This window comes from Hemiscyllium ocellatum, chromosome 2 (genome assembly GCF_020745735.1).
Source record: "Hemiscyllium ocellatum isolate sHemOce1 chromosome 2, sHemOce1.pat.X.cur, whole genome shotgun sequence".
Lineage (NCBI taxonomy): Eukaryota > Metazoa > Chordata > Chondrichthyes > Orectolobiformes > Hemiscylliidae > Hemiscyllium > Hemiscyllium ocellatum.
This window is the reverse complement of record NC_083402.1, coordinates 16,942,433-16,968,630: the sequence shown is the minus strand read 5'-3', so window position 1 is coordinate 16,968,630 and position 26,198 is coordinate 16,942,433. Positions and strand designations below refer to the sequence as shown.

At 43.5% G+C, this 26,198-nt stretch overlaps 1 protein-coding gene across 1 annotated transcript in view; it reads right to left on the bottom strand.

Annotated features, from left to right (window-relative positions):
- The window catches only part of galntl6 (polypeptide N-acetylgalactosaminyltransferase like 6), an 832,913-nt gene that overhangs the window by 752,213 nt on the left and 54,502 nt on the right, over positions 1 to 26,198 (bottom strand). The window contains exon 4 of the mRNA XM_060833907.1: positions 7,599 to 7,765. Within this exon, the coding sequence (XP_060689890.1) occupies positions 7,599 to 7,765 (167 nt within the window). The remainder of the gene's footprint in view (positions 1 to 7,598; positions 7,766 to 26,198) is intronic.

The following is a 26,198-nucleotide window of genomic DNA, read 5'->3' as shown; positions in this document are numbered from 1 at the left end:
CTGATTAGAACATATCTATAAAGTTTTTAGTCCACTTCAGCTTTTTAATGTAATTCATCTATCACAATGTTGCAAGGTGAAACTAGGCTGAGTGTCTCAACTTAACTGCAGTTTCTTCTGAAGAATCCATTTATTTCAGAATGTAAAGTGAAGGAGAACAAATGCATAAGATGGAGTTAATTCAATTAGTTTTGTGGCATTGATAAATTGAGTCCAGTTTCTCAAATAAATTTCTTGGTTCCATGACAGACAGTTTCTAAATGACCCATGTTAGGTAAAATTATGTTTCTTCCTCTTATAATCCCCTTGCCACCCTCTCTTATGTAAAGTTCCAGCATTCCAGATGTGTTTAGTAAAAGCAACAGTGACAAATTGTACAGACGTTGCATTTTTATAGGAGCACAATCTAGGCTACTTGATATTGGGGAGGTGATGGCCTAGTGGTATTGCCACCAGGCTATTAACCCAGAAACTCAACTGATGTTCTGGGGACTTGGGTTCAAATCCCACTACAGCAGATGGTGGAATTTGAATTCAATATATGAAGCTGGAATTAAGAGTCTAATAATGACCAATTGTTGATTGTCAGGAAAATCCTATTGACTTTATCTGGTCTGGCCCTAAATGTGACTCCAGATCCACAGCAAGGTGGTTTTCTCTTAACTGTCTTCTTGACAATTAGGGATAGGGCAATAAATGCTGGCCTAGTCAGCAATGCCCACTTCCTGCGAATGAATAAAGGAAAACTTGACATTAAGTTTATAGAGTAAAAAATGAGGTCTGCAGATGCTGGAGATCACAGCTGCAAATGTGTTGCTGGTCAAAGCACAGCAGGTTAGGCAGCATCTCAGGAATAGAGAATTCGACGTTTCGAGCATAAGCCCTTCATCAGGAATAAGAGAGAGAGAGCCAAGCCGGCTGAGATAAAAGGTAGGGAGGAGGGACTAGGGGGAGGGGCGATGGAGGTGGGATAGGTGGAAGGAGGTCAAGGTGAGGGTGATAGGCCGGAGTGGGGTGGGGGCGGAGAGGTCAGGAAGAGGATTGCAGGTTAGGAGGGCGGTGCTGAGTTGAGGGAACCGACTGAGACAAGGTGGGGGGAGGGGAAATGAGGAAGCTGGAGAAATCTGAATTCATACCTTGTGGTTGGAGGGTTCCCAGGCGGAAGATGAGGCGCTCCTCCTCCAGCCGTCGTGTAGTTGTGTTCTGCCGGTGGAGGAGTCCAAGGACCTGCATGTCCTCGGTGGAGTGGGAGGGGGAGTTAAAGTGTTGAGCCACGGGGTGATTGGGTTGGTTGGTTCGGGCGGCCCAGAGGTGTTCTCTGAAGCGTTCCGCAAGTAAGCGGCCTGTCTCACCAATATAGAGGAGGCCACATCGGGTGCAGCGGATGCAATAGATGATGTGTGTGGAGGTACAGGTGAACTTGTGGCGGATATGGAAGGATCCCTTGGGGCCTTGGAGGGAAGTGAGTGTGGAGGTGTGGGCGCAAGTTTTACATTTCCTGCGGTTGCAGGGGAAGGTGCCGGGGGTGGAGGTTGGGTTGGTGGGGGGTGTGGATCTGACAAGGGAGTCACGAAGGGAGTGGTCCTTGCGGAACGCTGATAGGGGAGGGGAGGGAAATATATCCTTGGTGGTGGGGTCCGTTTGGAGGTGGCGGAAATGGCGGCGGATAATACGTTGTATGCGCAGGTTGGTGGGGTGGTAGGTGAGAACCAGTGGGGTTCTGTCTTGGTGGCGGTTGGAGGAGCGGGGCTCAAGGGCGGAGGAGCGGGAAGTGGAGGAGATGCGGTGGAGGGCATCGTCGATCACGTCTGGGGGGAATCTGCGGTCCTTGAAGAAGGAGGCCATCTGGGTTGTGCGGTGTTGGAATTGGTTCTCCTGGGAGCAGATGCGGCGGAGACGAAGGAATTGGGAATATGGGATGGCGTTTTTACAGGGGGCAGGGTGGGAGGAGGTGTAGTCCAGGTAGCTGTGGGAGTCAGTCGGTTTATAATAGATGTCTGTGTTGAGTCGGTCGCCCGAGATAGAAATGGAAAGGTCTAGGAAGGGGAGGGAGGAGTCTGAGACAGTCCAGGTGAATTTCAGGTCGGGATGGAAGGTGTTAGTAAAGTTGATGAACTGTTCAACCTCCTCGTGGGAGCACGAGGCAGCGCCGATACAGTCATCGATGTAGCGGAGGAAAAGGTGGGGGGTGGTGCCAGTGTAGTTGCGGAAGATGGACTGTTCCACATATCCTACAAAGAGGCAGGCATAGCTGGGGCCCATGCGGGTGCCCATGGCAACTCCTTTAGTTTGGAGGAAGTGGGAGGATTGAAAAGAGAAGTTATTCAGGGTGAGGACCAGTTCAGTCAGTCGAAGGAGGGTGTCAGTGGAAGGGTACTGGTTAGTGCGGCGGGAAAGGAAGAAGCGGAGGGCTTTGAGTCCTTCGTGATGGGGGATGGAGGTGTACAGGGACTGGATGTCCATAGTGAAAATAAGGCGTTGGGGACCGGGGAAGCGAAAATCCTGGAGGAGGTGGAGGGCGTGGGTGGTGTCCCGAACGTAGGTGGGGAGTTCTTGGACTAAAGGGGACAGGACCGTGTCGAGGTATTGGGAGATGCTTGGATAGAGGTCCGTTTGAGAAGAGATGGTCAAAAGGAGGAATTCAAAGGCAGGAAAGTGAGGGGAAAAGAGATGGAGGGTTTTAGGGAGCTTGAAGATTGGGCAACAGAATCTCAAGAGGCTAGAATAAGATGACTGATTATATTTTGGATGGCTTGTCCCAAGAGGACATGACAAAGATAATTTGGGTGGGACCATGAAGCAATCATTAAAGAAGAATGCAATTTTTATTAATATTGAGGTGGTTTCCTTTACTCAAATCTGAGCTTGTTGAGAGACTAAATGACAGAGACTGATCTTCTCAATCATTCACCAAACATGACAATTGGAAGCGAACTCATTGGACCTCCATCTCATCTTGTTTAGAGATTTGAGTTAATCTGCAAATTGGGTGGTCATTTCCCCTGATAAAATCCCATTTTACCATTTTAGATTTGGGTGCAATAGACCTCAGAAATGTGACATTATTGGCATTGAGTTAATAATCAGGCCGATATGACTGAGTGCAGCACATGACCTTCATTAACTACACAAAAACTCCAAGCTGGAGTACCATATATAGGTGTACCTTTTTAGCCTGCCTGCTGTTCAATACCTCCACACTGGTGCTGAAAGAGTCCAACATTTTTTATGGGTCTGTTGTGTATGTACGTGCTCATGTGCATGAATGTATACTTGGATTGAGGTATAGGTGTTTGTGCATGTGTCTTTACACAGGATTTTAAACCGTGAATTCAGAAGAAAACCACATTTTGGCAATTTTCCATCTCCTTTTCTTTTGTTGGTGGAGACCATTTTGAACCACGATCATGTAGATTTTCACTTGAGATCGGCTGCATAGAAATCCTCTGAACCACTGCTGTAAAGGAAGCGGGTGATTTTCAAGCAGTGCTTTATTTTATCATCTTCCTTTAAAGCAGGAACAAGCTTAGTGTTGCATCATGTCAGTTCAAAGGTCAAAGAGCCTCCATGTGCTGCACCTTCTCAAGATTGGTGCTCATGTAGTGAACATACCAAAGGGGAAGCTCATCAAAACTGACCGCAGTGGACAACCCAGCAGTGTTGGGATGACAGCTAAAAAAAATCAAATCAACAGCCGATGCGCAGAGGATGGAAGAAACTCATTGAAGATTTTGTGAGCAGTAAACTCCTCGCCAAATGAGTATTTTCCTCATCCGCACATGAAGTTTGATTGCATTATCCCCAGGTCAGAAAAGCAGCTCCTGTAAATCCCTGGCCAGGACAAAACTAATTAACTGGAAAATTGAAGCAGCCTCCCTTTGAACGACTAGTGCACTTTTTATTGTGCCATAACGCTTTTTTCAAATGAGGAACATCTCACTTTTGATGTTTATATTTGTGAAGCAGCTTAGCAATTTGCCTGGGGCGGCTCAACTTTTGACGCCTTAATAGTACGAATTTAAATGGCAACACCTTCTGTAGAACTTAACCGCTGCCCCACAATCTGCTTTGATTTTGAGAACACGAATAAGCCCCAAGCAATTACAACCGAGAGTCTTTAATTTCCTCTTCCATTTTCTTCAGCAAAGTGCATTCATTCTTAACCAGAACATTGAATAACGGGGTAATTTTGCGATGCCACTAATGGGCCAGTAGTCCGGTTTCTCTGATCTTATATTTCTTGCTAGCGCAACTTCCCAGTTGATTATCAGGATCAAGATATCACCAAGGTACAAAGGTTAGAAACATAGGTACTAAGGGAGGCCATTCAGCCCCTCAAGTCTGTTGTATCACACAAAACAATTATGACTGATCCATACATAACTCCACTTACCCACTTTAATTCTTCCACAAAGAATTGTGAGAATCTTTATTTCCTTACATAACAAAAATCATCTCAGTTTTTGAAATTTTCAATTGCCCTCTATCATCCTCACCTTCCACCAGCCTCATCCAGTTTTCTGGGACAGAGAGACAGAGATTTCTCCTATTGTTCACACACAAAGAAATGCTTCCAGTCATCATCCTTGAAGAACAGCTTGGCTCTCACTTAATGGATAATTGGAAAAGTATTAATTGCAGCTTTCATCTTGCCATCAGAAAATAAATAGTTAGGTGGAATCTCTTTTCAAGTCTCATGACATATAATTCCCAAGTAATTTCAAACATCCAACTGACCATGACAGCAAAGGTGCGAGAGACCCTTCAACAGTTCATCATGAATACGTTACAACATCATAGACAGTTACTTGGTTGTACAGACTTGTGCTTTAAATGTAAAAATAAGATCTTTTTCAAGCTTTTCACCTTGAATTCATCAGGAGTAGGAGCATCCGGGTAGATGTCGAGCAACTCGAGATTTGCCATCAAGAAAATGCGGAAGCCAAGGGGAAGCAGTGTAAGGAGCACTCTGCCACACCAACACCTTACCCACTCCTTCCCATCACCACCTTCTGCCTCAAGTGTAACTGAATCTGCCAACCCTGCATTGGTTTGTACAACCACCTACAGCCTCACCTTGAGAGTGCAAGAGAGTCATCCCTGTTCGTGAGGAACTGCCAATGAGGTGAGTCATAGGAAATACCAATGTGTAGGGAAAACATAATTTATTCTGTATGAGGAGCGAGTCTTGATTAATTGGCCAGTTGAATATATGATATACCCTTGTCAGTGTGATGCCAGGTTTGCAGGCTGTGCATCTAAAGGATGGTGGGTCATATCAAACAGGATATCCCCTCAGCTGGAGGAAACCAGAACGGCAGATGTTGGAGATCAGCGTCGAAAATTACGGTGCTGGAAAAGCACAGCAGGTCAGGCAATATCCTTCATCAGGAAGGGCTTATGCCTGAAACATTGATTCTCCTGCGCATGACCCTTCAATTCTTTGCAGTAAGTAAAAAGAATAAGCATGTATTCAATCAGCAGACACTTGCAAAATTTACGAGTTTCCAACATTACCTGTGATTCTGCAATTGGATAAGATTTGCTTAATAATTCAGAATGTGCTTGGAATTATGTGGATCACCAAATTAGGGGTGTTGGCCAGACTCGCAGTGTTCTAAAAGCTAAACATGTTGATACACAAGGCACTGTCCTTTGCAGACAGAGAGAACATGCACATGCATTGTATCTTTCTTAACTCAACAAATAGATAACACCCATTCTTTTGTATCATTTCTTAGAGATGCCTTGACAATGAGATTTCATCTGTCTGGTTTAAAATGTAAATAATGCTTGGCAGTTAACTGTCAGTCATCATCTAAGCAATGCATTCTCTGTGCAAATGCCACTAATACTCAGAGTCAGTTTGCCAAACAATCTCATGTAGTATAAACATTATTTCATTTTCCCTTTACATTGGTATTGTTTGTGAATTTTCCAGATAATTGAAAGACAAAAAGCTTCAATAAAATATGTCTTCTTTCACTGACAACATCATGGATGCTTTTACACAATGCAAGCCAAGATGTGAAAGGAATACTCACTTTCCTCAGTCTGCATTCTCCATTATTCACGAGCCTGGGTTACTCCAATTGCACTGCACATACATGTAAACATGAGGGAGTTGTTTCAGGAATGCAAAGGCAGGAAACCCAATTCCATGCAATGGTTTTCAGTGGAGCTCAGTATAAGCGAGCTATAACCATAGAGCTGGAGCGCTATGGAAACTGCTATCTCTTCCACTTGGCATCCTAAAGTAAAAGTAGCCACCTTTCTCAGCCATCAGTTGACATCAAGTATGTAGATAAAAGCTCAAGTTTATTCAAAATTCACGAGTGAAGCAAAACTGAAATAAAGAGCAATCTGAATCAATGGCTGCTCTGAAATTTCTATTATCGATCCCCTTGTTACTTTCTGCCTCAATTCACCCCAAAGTGGACAAGGCACTATGTGAGTCACTGACTCGTTACAATGCGTCTTCTGGAAATTTCACTGGTTTTTCCATATTCGGGATTCTGAGCTGATACATAAAAATGAACAATTCAGGACTGCAAACAGATAACCCTCTGGTTCAGGACAAATGACCATTTCCATTGTAGCTGATCATGGAAGTACAGAGAATCTTCAAAATCATGCAAGTGGTCACTGTCCACCTCCTGGAAAGCATCAAGAAGTCACTGCATTTGTTCCGGTGAAACAGGGTCAACAGAAACTGTCAATCATGTTTATGAGTTTAGGACTATTTCAATGAGGAACTTTACATTATTGCTGTATCGTATAACCTCTCCCAACCAGAACAAGTCAAAATGTGAAATCTAATTCCAGTAGGTAGTCAAGTTCTCTTAGAAATTCAATAAAAGTCACATTTGAATTTTTGCCTTACTTTCCCTGTCTGCACCTTGCTCTTATTTTCTGTCTTTGACCGATCATCCCTCTCTTTCTTAATCTGATTTGACTTTACTTTCAAACCCAAATCGGCCAATTCTTCCTCTACTTTTCCTTTGTCCCCTTCTCAATCCTTAACTTGCATCAGCTTGAGAGATGAAATGTTCATCCAGCTGGTCACCAAGTTGCACACTTCCTTGTTGTGCTCACTGTGTCATTACTAGCTCACACGTCATAGAGTCAATCATTTTTAAAGTGATAGGTGAAGAAACTAGGTGAGTAGTGTGAGTTTCTTGTCTCCAGCAGACCTTGAGTCTTTAACATATGATACAGAATATGGCCTTGATGTACAGATCAGTCACCAAGCTGTTGCCATTGGCAGAGATGTCATTACATAAGACAGATGTTGTCTCTCCAAGATTAACAAGTGTTTCCTAACTGTTTGCTGGACGCAAAACTCCAGGATGTGCTCTCTTTATGTCACAGCTGAAATGATTCAACCTTCGGCACATTTCCCATCATATCAATGAACGTTCACAGAAAAAAAGAATCACCTACCGCACAGCAGTCTCTTTTAACATACACAACCGATGCTACAAGAGGAAGAAAAGGCTGATAAGCCAGTTCAGTGCTCAGAGCAGCAGTACAGTCAGATCAAACACACCGGGGCAAAGCCTGCTTTGCAGACACTCATTGCCAATGCTCTCACTTACCTCTGTCGCTGAAGTCATCCACGAGAATGATCTCTGCGATCAGTTGGTCAGGAGACCGGCTGATAACACTGTGCACCGTCCGCAGGAGAGATGACCAACCCTCGTTGTGGAATGGGATGATGATACTGGTGTTCGGCAACTTCTCCAAGTACATTTTATGCTTGCAGCTACAAAGAGAGAGATAAAGAGATGGGTGAGAGGCCGAGAGGAAGCAGGTCAGAGATAGTAAAGCAGCAACAGTCATCCCACTCTGTACCCTACCCAGTTTTTGCCTCATATCGTTTGATCCCATTAGCCCCAAGAATAATATCCAATTCCTTCTTGATAATTCACTGATGGATATCAGTGAATCTATGATTTTTCAGTGGGAAAAGACCAACAGGTCAATCAAACCTACCCAACAGTCTAATTCCAGTACATAGTCAAGTTCTCTTAGAAATACAATTAAAGTCACATTTGAATTTTTGCCTTAGTTTCCTGGTCTGCATCTTGCTCTTATTTTTTGTCTTTGACTGATCATCCCTCTCTTTCTTAATCTGGTTTGACTTTACATTCAAACCCAACTCAGCATCATTGCTGAACAATTTGTTCCTCCCTGGCACTCTTAAAGGCACCCCCCTCCCACAAATCCCTCCAACTCCTCCCTGCAGCTGCCCCTTGGAGTGGTAAGGAAGCTGAAAAAAACCCCAGAACCAATAATGGGGAAATCAATCAGTAACCGAACAGCATCCCACAGATGTCCTGCTCTTTGACCGCTCACGAATGTCATCACACGATTGCAACAAAAATAAATGTTTGCCTCCTCATGGATGTCTACCTTGTTTTCAAATATTCGCATCAAAATGTTGGAACCTGTGACTTCACTTCTTCTCACTGCAGGATAGCTCACCTGAACAATGAATTCAGTTCAGGGGATTGGGAAAGGTAAGGGGTCACGATCAGCAGGAATGGACTGGAGCTTAGCAGCAACTTCTTTTCATAGAGAATGCAGGATCGATGGAATACCTTACTGGTCAGTACAGTGGCTGCTGGACTCTCTTTACTTCAAGACGGAGCTACATAAGTTCTTGGCCTGAAGCAAGAGTTATTGTTTCAATGGATGTTGGTGGTCAATGGAAGGCAAGTGTTGATGGTCCAATCCGAACAAGGTAGCAATGAGCTTCTTCCTTGAACTGTTGTAGTCCATTCGCTGTAGATACCTGCACAGTGCTGTTCGGAAAACCATTCTGATAGACCACTGTTGAAGGATTGACAATATAGTTGCATGTCAGGATGGTTCTGTATTGTAGGGGTTTGTTTTCTGCAAACCTGCTGTTACATGAGCTGGAAGCAAGAGTTTCCTCAAACATAAATCTTCAATTTTATTGCCAAAATATTGTCACGATGTATACCTTTTGAAGGATCTTGAGCCTTTAGTCCCTTCTTGAAGTGAATCAAATTGGCTGAAGACCGACATGTGTGATGCTGGGGACCTCAGGGTCATCCACTTGGCATTTCTGACTGAAGGTTGCTCCGAATGCCCCAGAGCTTATTCTTGCTCTGATGTCATGGGCTGTACCAGAATGAAGGTGTTTGTGGAGCCTCCTCATTCAATAAGTTAATTAATGTCCACCAGAGCTTAGACCTGATCCATTGGTTGTGGAATGGCTTGTCTTTACTTATCGCTTGCTGCTTCTGCTTTTTGGCATGCAAGTAGTCTTGTGTTGTAGTTTGACCAGGCTGACACCTCATTATTGATGCTAGACTGGCAAGTCTCTCGCAATTTTAACGTTTCTGCCAGCTCACCTGTCTACTCATACAGTGCAGTAGAATTTGAATTCCCAAATAACCCTCTGACTCCATCCTTGAAGTCTTGGTGTTCTGAAGAAGAGACATTTTAGATTCACAATGTTAACACTGTTTCTCTCCCCACAAATAGGATGATGTGGTGGCTCAGCAGTTGCCTCACAGCACCAGGGGATTGGGTTCAATCCCATCCTTGGGCAACTGTCATAGAGTCATAGAGATGTGCAGCACGGAAACAGACCCTTCGGTCCAACACGTCCATGCCGACCAGATATCCCAACCCAATCTAGTCCCATCTGCCAGCGCCCGGCCCATATCCCTCCAAACCCTTCCTATTCATATACCTATCCAAATGCCTCTTAAATATTGCAATTGTACCAGCTTCCACCACATCCTCTGGCAGCTCATTCCATACACGTACCTCCCTCTGCACAAAAAAGTTGCCCCTTACGTCTCTTTTATATCTTTCCCCTCTCACCCTAAACCTATGCCCCTAGTTCTGGACTCCCCGACCCCAGGGAAAAGACTGTCTATTTATCCTATCCATGCCCCTCATAATTTTATAGCCCTCTATAAGGCTACACCTCAGCCTCCGATGCTCCAGGAAAAACAACACCAGCCTGTTCAGCCTCTCCCTATAGCTCAGATCCTCCAACCCTGGCAATATCCCTGTAAATCTTTTCTGAACCCTTTCAAGTTCACAATATCTTTCCAAAAGGAAGAAGACCAGAATTGCACACAATATTCCTACAGTGGCCAAACCAATGTCCTGTACAGCTGCAACATGACCTCTCAACCCCTGTACGCAATACTCTGACCAATAAAGGAAAGCATACCAAACGGCTTCTTCACTATCCTATCTACCTGCGACTCCACTTTCACGGAGCTATGAACCTGCACTCCAAGGTCTCTTTGTTCAGCAACACTCCCTTGGACCTTACCATTAAGTGTATAAGTCCAGCTAAGATTTGCTTTTCCAAAATGCAGTACCTCGCATTTATCTGAATTAAACTCCATCTGCCACTTCTCAGCCCATTGGCCCATCTGGTCCAGATCCCATTGTAATCTGAGGTAACCCTCTTCGCTCTCCACTACACCTCCAATTTTGGTGTCATCTGCAAACTTATTAATTGTACCTCTTATGCTTGCATCCAAATCATTTATGTAAATGAAAAAAGGTAGAGGACCCAGCACTGATCCTTGTGGCACTCCACTGGTCACAGGCCTCCGGTCTGAAAAACAACCCTCCACCACCACCCTCTGTCTTCTACCTTTGAGCCAGTTCTGTATCCAAATGGCTAGTTCTCCCTGTATTCCATGAGATCTAACCTTGCTAATCAGTCTCCTATGGGGAACCTTGTCGAACGCCTTACTGAAGTCCATATAGATCACATCTACTGCTCAGCCGTCATCAATCTTCTTTGTTACTTCTTCAAAAAACTCAATCAAGTTTGTGAGATATGATTTCCCACGCACAGAGCAATTTTGTAAATTCTCCACTTGTCTGCCTCCCACAATCCAGAGATGTGCAAGTTAGATGGATTGGCTATGCTGAATTGCCCATAGTGTCTAAGAATGTGCAGGTTAGGTGGACTGGGCACAACAAGAGAGCTGATAGGTTGGGTCTGGGTGGAATGCTCTTTGCAAGGTCAGTGTGGACTTAAGACCATAAGACCATAAGACATAGGAGTGAAAATAAGGCCACTTGGCCCATCGAGTCCACTCCGCCATTCAATCATGGCTGATGGGCATTTCAACTCCACTTACCCGCATTCTCCCCGTAGCCCTTAATTCCTCATGACATCGTGACTTGATAGGCCAAATATGCTACTTCCACACTGCAGGGATTCCATAATTCTAAATGCTGTGAGAACTGCTGGATTTCTCCAGCACTCACTGTTTTGTTATATTTTGATTTCCAGCACATTCAGTATTTTGCTTTCACCTCAGTCCTAATGCTTATGATGTTCTCTGTGAATTGGAATCCAAGGTAGTTTTAAGGATTGTCTAAGACATAATGCTGGTTTAAACTGATACTTATACTGAAACAGCGACATGTGGCTTCGATCAAACATCACTGACATTTTGTAAGTACTATAGTGCATTGGATTGCAAATTGCACTGAACCTGTCCATACGCAATCTTAAATAAACAACTGAACAATAGGATTCCTTCTCAGTTTCTATATAATTATAGACTGAGGCCACTGGCTGGTAGTTAAACTGTTGCACTATGTTCTGAAGCACTTCACTCGATTCATGAACAATCCTCACTTACCAAGTGGATGTTGTAAAATGGTGTTTTGACAGATAAATTCCTCATTCACTTGAGAGACCAATGATTATTAAATTAAAAGTCCTTTGATTATTTCATTCTTCCTTGCAATCTTTCCATTCTACCCAGAGACCATTCAAAATGCTTTGCCTCAATAAAAGATTTATGATTCCACACAGTAAGCTTTCAAAATAAGATTGGAGGAAAGGAATAGACCACTGAGCCCATCAAGTAGCTCTGCCACTCTGCACAAGCATGTCTGAACTAATTGTGATATTGATTCCTCTCTCCTCCCTGTCCCAGGTTACTCCCTTATAGATTTAAGTATGTCTCACTTTGCCTTGAAGTTGTCCAATGGCCCAAACTCAACTGTTGTTCCAAGAAGTGAATTCCAAAGATTAAAATTCCTAAAGACAAGAAATCCCTCCTCATCTTCATCTTAAATGGCGAGCTTCTCAACTTTAAAAGGTGCCTCAGAGCTAGATTTCCTTATAAGGGCAAAAATCTCTCCACCCCACAAATTATATATGTTTGGCAATCACCCCTCAATTCTCTAAACATCAGTGGGTATAGGTCCAATCTGCCAGGACATTCCTCATCCGACACTGCAGTGCAATTGGAGGCCATTCAGTCCACTGGGTCTGTGACACTTCCCCAAAATGAGTGCCACTTTCCCACGATTTCGCCAGAATTCTGCACACGCCACCTTTTCAGAAAAGGGTCCTATTCCCTTTAGAATACTTTGGTCAAACCTATCTCTGCCCCATTTCCAGGCCGTGCCTTCCAGATCTGTACCACTTGTTGCATAAAAGAACAATTTTCTCATGTTGCTTTTATCTCTTTTATCAATTACTTTAAAGCTATGCCCTCTCCACCCAAATAGGGAAATGTTTGTCCTTGCCTACTTTGTTCAGTTCTCTCATGATTTTGCAAATTTCCATCAAATTTCCTGACAACTATCTTTCCTCCAAATAAAACAGTCCTAACTTCTAAGAGTGACATGGTGGCTCAGTGATTAGCACCAGCGACTTGGGTTTGATTCGAGCCTTGGGTGACTGTCTGTGTGGATATCCTTTGGGTGCGCTGGTTTCTTTCCACCACCCAAAGACGTGAAGGTTAGGTGGATTGGCCATGCTACATAGCCCATAGTTTCCAGGGATGGGTGCATTAGAATTGGGAAATGCAGGGTTACAGGGGTAGGGTGGTAGGGATGCTCTTCAGAGGGCAGGAATTGGCTGAATGGCCTGCTTCCATGCTATAGGAAGTCTGTGATTCTCTGACTTATCTTCAAGGTAACTGCTTCATCCTGGGAATCAGTTCAATGAATCTTCTGTGTGCTGCTTCCAATGAAGGTAAATCCTTTCTTAAATATGATTTGGAGGTGCCAGTGTTGGACTCGGGTACATGAAGTTAAAAATCACACAACACCAGGTTGTAGTCCAACAGGTTTATTTGGAAGCACGAGCTTTCGGAGTGCTGTTCCTTCATCAGGTGGTTGTGGAGTATAAGATCATATGACACAGAATTTACAGCAAAAGTTTACATTGTGATGTAACTGAAATTATATATTGAAAAAGACCTGGATTGTTTGTAAAGTGTCTCAACAAACTTAATGAACAAGCCAGGTCTTTTTCAATATTTAATTTCAGTTATATCACACTGTAAACTTTTGCTATAAATTCTGTGTCTTACAATCTTATACTCCCCAACCACCTGATGAAGTTGCAGCGCTCCGAAAGCTAGTCCTTCCACATAAACCTGCTGGTCTATAACCTGGCATTGTGTGATTTTTAACTTTCTTAAATAGGGAGACCAAATCTCTAGGTTCAGACTCACCTACTTTGACACATTATTCCCTTTTAATAAAGCATTAAATTTAATTTGCCCTCTAAATTTGTAAGCTTTATGATTCATGTTCATGGAAAACCAAATCCTTCCATCTTGCAATCTCTTGCGGTCTCTCTCCAGAGTTATAGCTGAGTTGGAGAAGTTCACAGATTCCATAACACCATAAGACATAGGAGTGGAAGTAAGGCCAGTTGGCCCAACAAGTCCACTCCGCTATTTAATCATGGCTGATGGGCATTTCAACTCCACTTATCCGCACTCTCCCCATAGCCCTTAATTCCTTGTGACATCAAGAATTTATCAAACTCTGCCTTGAAGACATTTAACGTCCTGGCCTCCACTGCGCTCTGTGGCAATGAACTCCACAGGCCCACCACTCTCTGGCTGAAGAAACGTCTCCTCATTTCAGTTCTAAACTGGCCCCCTCTAATTCTAAGGCTGTGCCCACAGGTCCTGATCTCCTCACCTCACGGAAACAACTTTCCAGCGTTCAGTCTTTCTAAGCCATGCATTTTCTTGTCAGTTTCTAGTAGATTTCCTCTCAACTTTCTAAACTCTAATGAATACAATCCCAGGATCCTCAGCTGTTCATCGTATGTTAGGCCTACCATCCCAGGCACCATCCGCGTGAATCCCCACTGGACACGCTCCAGTGCCAATATGTCTTTCCTGAGGTGTGGGACTCAAAATTGGACACAGTATTCTAAATAGAGCCTAATTAGAGTTTTATAAAATCTCAGAAGCACATCGCTGCTTTTATATTCCTACCCTCGAGAAAAATGGCAACATTACATTCACTTTCTTAATCACAGACTCAACCTACAAGTTAACCTTTAGAGAATCCTGGACTATCACTCCCAGATCCCTTTGTACTTTGGTTTTATTCATTTTCTCACCATTTAGAAAATAATCCATGCCTGTATTCTTTTTTCCAAAGTGCAAGACCTCGCATTTGCTCACGTTGAATTTCATCAGCCATTTCCTGGACCATTCTCCTAAACTGTCTAAATCTTTCTGCAGCCTCCCCACCTCCTCAGTACTACCTGCCTGTCCACCTAACTTCGGATCATCAGCAAACTTCACCAGAATGCCCCCAGTCCCTTCATTCAGATCATTAATATATAAAGCGAACAGTTGTGGCCCCAACACTGAACCCTGCAGGACACCACTTGTCACCGCTGCCATTCTGAAAAAGAACCTTTTATCCCAACTCTCTGCCTTCTGTCAGACAGCCAATTCTCAATCAATGCCATCCTTACCTCGAACACCATGGGCCCTCACCTTACTCATCAGCCTCCCATGAGGCACCTTATGAAAGGCCCTTTGCAAGTCTTGAGAGAGGACATCCACTGGGTTTCCCTGGTCTAACCTACTTGTTACCTCTTCAAAGAATTCCAACAGATTTGTCAGGCACGACCTCCCCTTACTAAATCCATGCTGACTTGATCTAATCCGACCCTGCACTTTTATAAGGGTTTTAGACTGCGACTAGATTGCCATTAGATAAAAAACGTTTCAGCCAGGTTTCTTCAGTGAACAAAAAAACTTGTTTGCCACAAATAAGCACTTACGCAAATACATGTGTAAATATCATCGACAAATGGTTTAGACTGTATAAAGTTAGTTATAACTTACATTATACAATCTTAACCTTAACCTGAGGCAAATATGGATAACAGATAACGTTCAATTGTCTCACTGATACACAGCAATATGAAATACCAAAGCAAGCATTGACCATTCTGCCCATTGATTCTGTTCCATCATTCAAATAAATCCTCCAACTACTCTCTCCCTACACCCTTAACGTCTTTAGTGTCTATAGATCTACTGATTTCTTTCTTAAATATACTCAGTACCTTGCTCTCCACAGCCTTCTGTGGTGTGGACCTGCAATGATGCATGTGGCTTTTGGTCTCTTTACCTCAGAAAGGATATACTTCCCAGAGATGGAGTGCAACAAAGTTAACCAGACTCACTGCTGGGATGGCAGGTTTGTTATATAACAGATTGGATCAACCAGGCCTCGAGTTTAGAATAATAGGGGTCTTGCTGAAATGTACAATATTCTGCTAAGGCTAGACAGATTGGATGTTGGGGGGGGGGGGGAGGTAAATGATGCTTCCCCTAGATTGGAGGGTGGCAGGTGGGGGAGGATGGTGTTGGGGCCTGTGTTTGTGTGTGTGTGGGTCTGGAAAAAAAGCCTTCAGATATGGGAAGGCCATTTACGACTGAAGTGAGCAGAAATTACTTCATTGAAGAATTTTTTTTATTCACTCGTGAGACATGGATGTTGCTGGCTGGGCCAGCATTTATCGCCTGCCCCTAGTTGCCCTTCAGAAGGTGGGGGTGAACTGCCTTCTTGAACCACTGACTCCATGCACTGTAGGTGCACCCCCAATTTCCTGAGGGAGAGAGCTTTGAATTTTGACCTAGCGACACTGAAGGAATGGCGATTATATTTCCAAGTCAGGATGGTTTGTGGTTTAGGGGGGAATTTGCAGGTGGTAGTAAAAAAGAACATTCCAGCAGTGATGTCCCAGAACCGAGAAGAAAGGAACAACAACAAACACAACCATCATTCTGGTGCTAGATATTACTCTAACCATTGGAGAGTTTTCGACTGATTCCCTTTGAGTCCGGTTTTGCTCAGCTTCCTTGGTGCCACACTTGGTCAAAGGTGGTCTTAATGTTAAGGGCAAACACTCTCACCTCCCCTCTGGAGTTCAGCTGTTTGTCCATGTTTAAACAGAACTTGCTTGCAATCCAACGACGCAGACGCAAGTGCAGCAAGTATTTAAGAAGGTAAATGGAATATTATTCTTCATTGCTAGAGGGATAGCGTTTAAAAACGAGGATGTTATGCTGCAATTGTATAGGGTGCTGGTGAGGCCACACCTAGAGTACTACGTGCAGTTTTTCTCCTTACTTGAGAAAGGCTATACTGGCACTGGGTGGGGTGCAGACGAGGTTTACTAGGTTGATTCCGGAGCAGAGGAGGTTGGCTTATGAGGAGAGACTGAGTAGACTGGGATTATACTCAGTGGAATTTAGAAAGATGACGGTGGAATCTTAGAGAAACATAAAAAAAACTATGAAGGAAAACATTAGATAGAAGCAGCAAGGTTGCTTCCAGTGGTGGGTGAAACTAGAACAAGAGTCTGATGTCAGTGGTGGGCAAGCTGTTGGAGGGAATCCTGAGGGACAGGATGTACATGTATTTGGAAAGGCAAGGACTGATTAGGGATAGTCAACTTGGCTTTGTGCGTGGGAGATCATGTCACACAAACTTGATTGATTTTTTTGAGGAAGTAACAAAGACGATTAATGTGGGCAAAGCGGTTGATGTGATCTATATAGACTTTAGTAAGGAGTTTGACAAGGTTCCCATGGGAGACTGATTACCAAGGTTAGATCTCACGGAATACAGGGAGAACTAGCTGTTTGGATACAGAACTGGCTCAAAGGAAGAAGACAGAGGGTGGTGGTGGAGGGTTGTTTTTCAGGCTGGAGGCCTGTGACCAGTGGAGTGTCACAAGGATCAGTGCTAGGTCCTCTATTTTTTGTCATTTACATAAATGATTTGGATGCGTGCATAAGAGGTACAGTTGGTAAGTTTGCAGATGACACCAAAATTGGAGGTGTAGTGGACAGCAAAGAGGGTTACCTCAGATTACAACAGGATCTTGACCAAATAAGCCAGTGGGCTGAGATGTGGCAGATGGAGTTTAATTCAGATAAGTGCGAGGTGCTGCATTTTGGGAAAGTAAATCTTCGCAGGATTTATACACTTAATGGTAAAGTCCAAGGGAGTGTTGCTGAACAAAGGGATCTTGGAGTGCAGATTCATAGCTCCTTAAAAGTGGAGTCACAGGTAGATAGGATAGTGAAGAAGGCGTTTGGTATGCTTTCTTTTATTGGTCAGAGTATTGAGTACAGGAGTTGGGAGACATGTTGCGGCTATACAGGACATTGGTTAGGCCACTGTTGGAATATTGTGTGCAATTCTGGTCTCCTTCCTATCGGAAAGATCTTGTGAACCTTGAAAGGGTTCGGAAAAAATTTACAGGGATGTTGCCAGGGTTGGAGGATTTGAGCTATTGGGAAAGGATGAACAGACTGGTGCTGTTTTCCCTGGAGCATCCGAGGCTGAGGGGTGACCTTAGAGAGGTTTATAAAATTAAGAGGGGCATCGATAGGGTAAATAGGCAAAGCCTTTTCCCTGGGATTGGGGAGTCCAGAACTACAGGGCATAGGTGTAGGGTGAGAGGGGAAAGATATAAAAGAGATGTAAGGGGCAACTTTTCACACAGAGGGTGGTACATGCATGGAATGAGCTGTCAGAGGAAGTGGTGGAGGCTGGTACAATTGCAACATTTATGAGGCATTTGGATGGGCATATGAATAGGAAGGGTATGGAGGGATATGGGCCGAGTTCTCGCAGGTGGGACTAGATTGGGGCGGCACGGTGGCACAGTGGTTAGCACTGCTGCCTCACAGCGCCAGAGACCCGGGTTCAATTCCCGCCTCAGGCGACTGACTGTGTGGAGTTTACACGTTCTCCCCGTGATGGTGTGGGTTTCCTCCGGGTGCTCCGGTTTCCTCCCACAGTCCAAAGATGTACGGGTCAGGTGAATTGGCCATGCTAAATTGCCCGTAGTGTTAGGTAAGGGGTAAAATGTAGGAGTATGGGTGGGTTGCGCTTCGGCAGGTCGGTGTGGACTTGTTGGGCCGAAGGGCCTGTTTCCACACTGTAAGTAATCTAATTGGGTTGGGATATCTGGTCGGCATGGACGGGTTGGACCTAAGGGTCTGTTTCCATACTGTACATGTTTATGACTATGACTCTGTGAGGGCATAGCCTCAAAATAAGGGGACCAGATTTAGGACTGAGCTGAGGAGGAACGTCTTCACCCAAGGATTATGAACTTTTAGAATACACTGCCCAGTAAAGTAGTTATGGCTTCCTCACTGAATGTTTTAAAACAAAGACAGATTGATTTTTGAACAGTAAATGAATTAAGATTTATGGAGAGAGGGCGGATAAGTGGAGCTGATGCCACAATAAGATCAGCCATGATCTTATTGCATGGCGGAGCAGGCACGAAAGGTCAGATGGCCTACTCCTGCTCCTAGTTCGTACACTCTTATGTACACAAGGTTTCAGATTACTATTATATTAAACTTTGCTTCATGTCATTAGAAAAAAATGTTGAATCTGGTTTCTTTAGTTGAAAAAATCTTGCTTATCACAAATAGGTACTTACTGAAACAAATGTGCAAATATCTTTGACAAGAATTGGTTTAGACTGTGTAATGTTAGTTATAACTTATATTCTAATATCTTGAACTTAACCTGAGGCAAATAAGGATAACAGATAATGGTCAAACATTGGTCTCACAGAGTTTAAGTCTAAAGAGCTATTGGATTGGGTGTTGAGTCACATAAACCCTCCTTCCTCACTAGACCAGGTTCAAACATCTAGCAATGCATTAAAAAGGGGCATTCTCCGCCTCTAAAAAGCTCTGAGTAAAATGTTTCTGCAATTGAGTCACATCTCAGAGACTGATGGCACTCCAGTGGAGCATGTAGGGAGTGCAGAAATGTTGGACCTGGGACTTCAGAATGAGATCTTACACTGTACATCTATTAGTCCTCTTATGCAGGTTGGTTAGCTTAGTTGATCTGCAATGCAGAGTAACACCAACATGGGGGATTCAATTGCCACACTGGCTGAGGTTATCATGAAGGACTCTGTTTCTCAACACCTTGCCTGAGGCACGGTGACCCTCTGATTAAACCGCCACTAGTCATTTCTCTCTGATGACAGAGCAGCCCTATGGTTCACTAGGACTATGGTGACTTTAACACTCTATTATCTCATTAACATATCAAAGATTCAATGTACAGTTGGTGAATTCTCCTTCGGGTCATAGAGTCATAGAGATGTACAGCATGGAAACAGACCCTTCGGTCCATCCCGTCCATGCCGACCAGATATCCCAAACCAATCTAGTCCCACCTGCCAGCACTTGGCCCACATCCCTCCAAACGCTTTCTATTCATATACCCATCCAAACCCCTTTTACATGTTGCAATTGTACCAGCCTCCACCACTTCCTCATAGCGATGTTTATGAGAGTCTAGATAACACAAATTGACTGAATCTTGCAGCAACAACAGTGACCATAGTTCATAAAGTCCTTCACTGAATGTGAAATATCCTGAGATGCCTTAAAGTTATCGTGGCACAATATAAATGCAAATTATTCCATTCTTTGCTGTCAGATGTACTCAAATATTAAAATGTTAGAACAAATGTTAAAATATGGGATCACAAGGAGGTCTAGTTATCAGAAGATGTAAACATAAAACTGGGCAATGTAGTTGACTGGACTTAATTGATCCTGAGATGCGTTGAAATGAGGGGAGCTGAAAGGGAAGTTAACACAAGGTCTGACTACTGTATTCTGCTACCGACCTGGAGAAGCTTCAGCAACGCTTCTGCAAGTGAAATATTCAGCATGTCAACATGAGAGGCCGAGGAGTCAGAGATGTGATTGTATTCTACATAACGACAATAAGATACCACAATCCTCACAGCTATGTAATCAGTGCCAAATGCTCAATGCGTCATGGAACAGAATTCATTCCGTTTTGTGTTACAAGATGATCAAGAGGCCTGACCAATTTCTATACCGTTGTCCACTTTTGATTTGCCAGATTGATTTCCCCTCGTCTGAATTTTGCTTGAAACAGGGAGGAGGTAAAATCAGTTCTGAATAAATACATGCTTTTTTCTTGAATAAGTCAACACAAGGCAGATCACTTGCAATCAGGAAACTTAGGAGTTTAATCAGAAAGAAACAATTGCGAGGGGCACAAAAACACAGTCTAACTAATCAATGCTTGTTAGCCTTACCGAGTTTAAGTCTAAAAAGCTATTGAATTGCGTGTTGAGCTACACACGCCCTCCCTCTCACTAGATCTGGTTCAAATATCTTCTTGCAATGCATTAAAGGGACATCCTCCACTTCTAAAACCTGTACACCTTTTTTAGCACCGTTAATGCTGTGTAATAGGTCTTTCATAGCAATAGCGTTAACAAACAAAAATTGACACTGAGCCACAAAGAGGTGATAGGGCAGATGAAAGTGAAAGAATAGGTCTTAAGCTGTGTCCTAAAGATGAAAAACAAGTTAGAATAGTTTAAGCTGGGAATTCTAGAGTCTAGGGTCTAGACATGTGGAGATGGAGATTAGAGTCAAAATTAGAGTGGTGCTGGAAAAGCACAACAGGTCAGGCAGCATCCGAGGAGCAGGAAAATTGACATTTTGGGCAAAAGACCTTCATCATTCCTGATGAAGGGCTTTTGCCCGAAACATTGATTTTCCTGCTCCTCGGATGCTGCCTGACCTGCTGTGCTTTTCCAGCACCACTCTAATCTTGACTCTAGACATGTGACAGCATCTGTGGAGAGAATGCAGTGTTAAAGTTTAGAATCCAGCAATTCATCATCAGTTCTCCAGAGAATGAGCACTTTGGCCACTCCAGTTGCACATTTTCCCAAACCAGGTACCAGGAACTATAAATACTGTGGGGAAAAGTAGAGGATTACTTAAAAAAAAGTCATTCCGAGTAATGGTAGACCAGGTGCCACAAATCACACTTGGCAAAACACTTCAAATGAAAATGGGTAAACCCTCATTTTGGTGCTCTTTCAATTTTAACACTTTGCACATCCATAGTTTCCATCACTCCAGCATAAGCAGATGAACATTCAGCCTAAGTTTGGGAACTCATTCCCTGAAACCATTTTCCTTTAAGCTGCTCTTGAACTGACAGATTGGAACAAGCTTTTGGTCACCAGTCCTAAGTACAAAGTGGATGGTTGGGTGTCAAATTTTGCTGGATAAGTGTTCTACTGAAGTGGTTTGGGATGGCTTGCTGTGTTAAAGGTGATATAGAAGTGCTAGTTGTTGTTGCTAATGATGTTCTTGGCAAGAGCACTGTTCACATTGAGAACCTTCTCCAGCAGGGTCACTGGACTCGAAACGTTAACCCTGCTTTCTCCCCACAGATGCTGCCAGGTCTATCGAGATTCTTCAGCAACTTTTGTTTTTGTATCAGATCATCAGCATCTGTAGCTCTTTGTTTTAGTTTGGGAAAGAAAAGAGAAGTTGTTTGCATCTCACCCCAACAGGTGCACATTGACAGTGAAATTCAAGGTTTTATCAATTTCCACATTAATTTTGGAATTACATTTGGAAGGTAGCTATCAAGTTTACTTGCTGCTTATTTCAGAAATCAGGCATTTGTCACTAAGATAGACATTCAATTATTAGAAAATGACAGGTGAAAATGAAAGAGGTGTAAAAAGCCAAGATATTGTTCACAGAGAATGAAGGCTTTGGGAGTGCACTCAACACTGAAGGTCATTAAAGTAGATATTATGAAAGATTCAAGATACAATGGAATATGTTACTGGGGAGAAAGAATGGGCTTTGGGATACAGTGTGAATAGGAATTCGATCAAGTGATTCCATGGATTCTATGGAAAGTTTTATAGGAATCGGGGTAAATGTTCACTGCGCGCAGTTCTGGTTTCCCGACTATAGAAAGGATATTGTGAAACTTGAAAGGACTCAGAAAAGATTTACAAGGATGCTGACGGGGTTGGAGGTTTGAGCTATAGGGAGAGGCTGAATAGTTTGGGATTACTTCCCCTGGAGTTGAGAGTGTGGCACTGGAAAAGCACAGCAGGTCAGGCAGCATCGGAGGAGCTGGAGAATTGACGTTCCGGGCAAAAGCCATTCATCAGGAATCCTGACGAGCAGCTTATGCCCGAAGTATCAATTCTCCTGCACCTCGGATGCTGCATGACCTGTTGTGCTTTTCCAGCGCCGCACCCTCGATTCTAATCTCCAGCACCGCAGTCCTCACTTTTGTCTATTTTCCCTGGAGGTCAGAAGCTGAGGCTCACCATGTACAGGTTTATAAAATCATGAGGGGCATAGATAGGGTGAATAGACAAGGTATTTCCCCGGGTTAGGGGAGTCCAAAACTAGACATCACAGGTTTAAGGCGAGAGGTGAAAGATTTCAAAGGGACCTAAGGTGCAACATTTTCACGCAGAGGGTGGTGCGTGTATGGAATGAGCTGCCAGAGGAAGTGGTGGAGGCTGATACAATTACAACATTTAAAAGGCATCTGAATGGATATATGAATAGGAAGGGTTTAGAGGGATATGGGCCAAGTGCTGGCAAATGGCACTAGATTAATTTTGGATATCTGGTCGGCATGGACGAGTTGGACCGAAGGGTCTGTTCCTGTGCTGTCCATCTCAATGACTCTATGACAGCACCATGCCAAAGACAGAAGAAGACTGTTTTGCCTGTTGGATGCCAATCATCTCAGTCCCAATACATCAATGCAGGAGTTCCTCTGGGCACTGACCTGGACCCAAACACTTTTAGCTGCTTTATAAATGATTTTCCCTCTATTACAAGGTCAGGAATGGGAAGGTTCACCAGTGGTTGAATTATGTTCAACACCATTCACAAGTCCTCAGGTACTGTACCAGTCTGTGTCTGCATCCAGTGAGATCTGGAGAACTTTTAACATTGAGTTCAAAAGTACCAGTAATAACTGAGCCACACAAATACCAAACAATGACTGTCTCAAGAAGAGAGAGTCTAACTATCTATCCTTCATGCTCAATGACTAAATACTGAACTATCCACATCCTTGAGCTTAGTGTTGACCAGAAATTTAAATAGGCTAGCCACATAAGTATTATGGCAAAACATGTTTTATAGATTAGAAACTCTATGGTATGTAAGTCAACTGCGAACTACTCAAAGCTTTCCATCACCTTAACATCCTTCCATTACTGATGCACAAGAGCAGCAGTATATTCCAGACACAAGATGAATTGCAGCAACTTGCGAAGGCTCCTTTGACCATACCTTCCAAAACCTACAATGCCAACAAAAGCAAGGGCCATAGATGCATGGGAACATCACCTCCAGCAAGGTCTTCTCGAAACCATACACCATCCTGACTTGGAACTGTAAAGTAATTCCTTCAAATTAATGGGGCCAAAGTCTTGGAATTCTCTCCTGAATGGCACTGTGCCATAATCTACAGCCATTAAAGAAGGAGATCATCACTACGTCCTCCAGCGTAAACAGCGATGGCCAACAGATATAGGCATAGCCAGCAAAACCTACATCTGATGCAATGGAGCTCACTGAATCCACCTCCTGCTCCCTGGATTACTGGATTCTGGGGGAGGGCATTCCAAATATTCACTTCCCTTTGAGTGCAGAAGTGTCCTTGAGTTCAGTCCTTGTTCTAACTGAGGGCTACATGCACTTGTTCTGGAGTGCTTCACCAAAGGATTCACATGATTTAATGAGTTTAATCATCTCAATTAGATCACCAGGCAATCTTCCACATACAAAGGATGACAAAACTCATCGAACAAACTTGATTTTGTACGTCAACACTTTTAGATTTGTACCTCTTCAAGTTTGATGACCTTAAATCATGTATGTGTCAAATCTGTTGAGATGGCTTCCCAGCAGATAATTTGTCTGGTTTTAATATCACACTTTCATAAGAGGGCAATTGCATCTGTCCACCATCGAATAAGGAGAGATAAATGAACACCTTCTGAATCTGAAGAGGGTGCTGATAGTTGATAAGACAGAGAGCGGAAACTCAATAAGCATATTCCAAGGTAATAGCTCACGAGAGAAAAAAAATGCTAGAGAGATGAACCACAGATTGAAATAGTTTCCACTGCAATAGTGTGACACCATTAAGGGAGAATTGGTGCTCCTATCTTCCAAAGATCTGATTCTTGTGCCTCCTACTGGTAGCCCGTGTTAAGCGACGTCTCCACTGCGACCTTTCTCAGTAGTTCCATTGTGAGGAACACAACGCCCACTTGTCATCAGGCAGGTGACAACTGCAGCCTTAGAAAGCACCAAAGTGAAGATTCTGAGCAACAATTTACATAGTAATTGTCTCCATATGTCAGGGCCTTCAATTTCCCAACCTGATTTCAGTCAGACACTATTCCTGTTTGAATGTAGTCTTGCCATTCTGGCCTGATAAAGCAGTGATAACCAATAATTTTCTTGCAGCTTTTGACAGCTTTAGAAAATTAGCTGAGTGCGAGAGAGAGAGAGAGAAATATAGACAGAAAGAGAGAAAGGACTTCTTCTGAGTTTCACAGTTGGAAGGTGATGAATTATTAGCCTGAATGCAGACTCCATGCTGAAGTCTGCAGCACAACACGGACATTATCATTTTATTGTTTCCAGCTGCAGTGCTCACAAATGAAACGAGATTTCATTTATGAGCACATGTGCCACCTCTAAAAGATGCAAAGGTGACCGTCATCGCCGACACAGACAACTGGGAGGCAGACAGCGCCTTTGTTTAGTGAGATAATCAATGCGACAAGGAGAAATGTAAAGCATAGTTGGCTGCAGTGAGGGCATTTCGTGCCCATTCCCAATCTTCTGCCACCATCTGCAATGACTGCAGCAGAGAACACCAAGCCCGAAGAGGAGCAATGCTTGACATTGAGTTGACTACCAAGCTAATTCCCCTGAAAGCAGGCTGTCACAGAGACAGATGGAGAAGGAGAGACAGAGAGAGAGAGAGACAGACAGAGAGAGAGAGAGACAGACAGAGAGACAGACAGGCAGATACTGTACATCTTTACATAGGACAGGGGATTAGTCTTGTTCCAGGCTCCAGTAGATTTGCAGTGCAACCAACTGGTCCAAGCCGGTGTCTATTTACCATTCTAACTATCCTCCTGCATCTCACCCTGTCAGAATATTCCTCCAGTCCTTTATCCCCCATTTAACTATCTGGCTGCACTTCAAATGCCATTCACTTCCATGTTCCACTTTTCAAAGATTCTCAGGCTGAAGCAGTTTGTCTTGAATTCTGAGTTGAAGTTATTATTGATACACTGCAGGCAAGGATGCCCTGAAGCATGGTACATCGGTGAACCCTAGCAGAGGATGAATGGGCATCGCGTAACAGTCAACAGACAGGAGTGTTCCCTCCCAGTTAGGGAACACTTCAGCGGTCCAGGACATTCGACCTCAGGCCTTCAGGTGACCATTATCCAATGCGGACTTTGGGACAGGGTAGCAGCGAGAAGTGGCCGAGCCTGGTGTTGCATGATTTTTAACTGAATTTATTATTGACCGTGATATTAATGTCCCTAAACTTTGGAATCCACACAAGTGACAAACATCTTCTCCTTATATCTACTCATCAAACATCTTCATAATATTGAAGAAAATGCAAACATATTACAGCATAATAAGTGACACAGAGATACTTCTACTCGATAGAATCAGCCTTACGGCTCCATCGATCCATGCTGGTCTTGAAGCTCCACATGAGTCACTTCCAAATTTTTTCATCTCACCTGATCAGGATGTCTTTTTATCCCTTCCTCCTCATTTTTATCGTTACTCCATTAATACGTATGTGCTCATCGCCTCAACCAGTCCTGAGTTCAACACTTTAAACTGCTCTCTGGAAAGTAAAACAGTCTCACCTGAATACCTCACTGAATATAATAGTAGAGGAGAGAGTGAGGACTGTGGATGCTGGAGATCAGAGTCGAGAGTGTGGTGCTGGAAGAGGACAGCAGG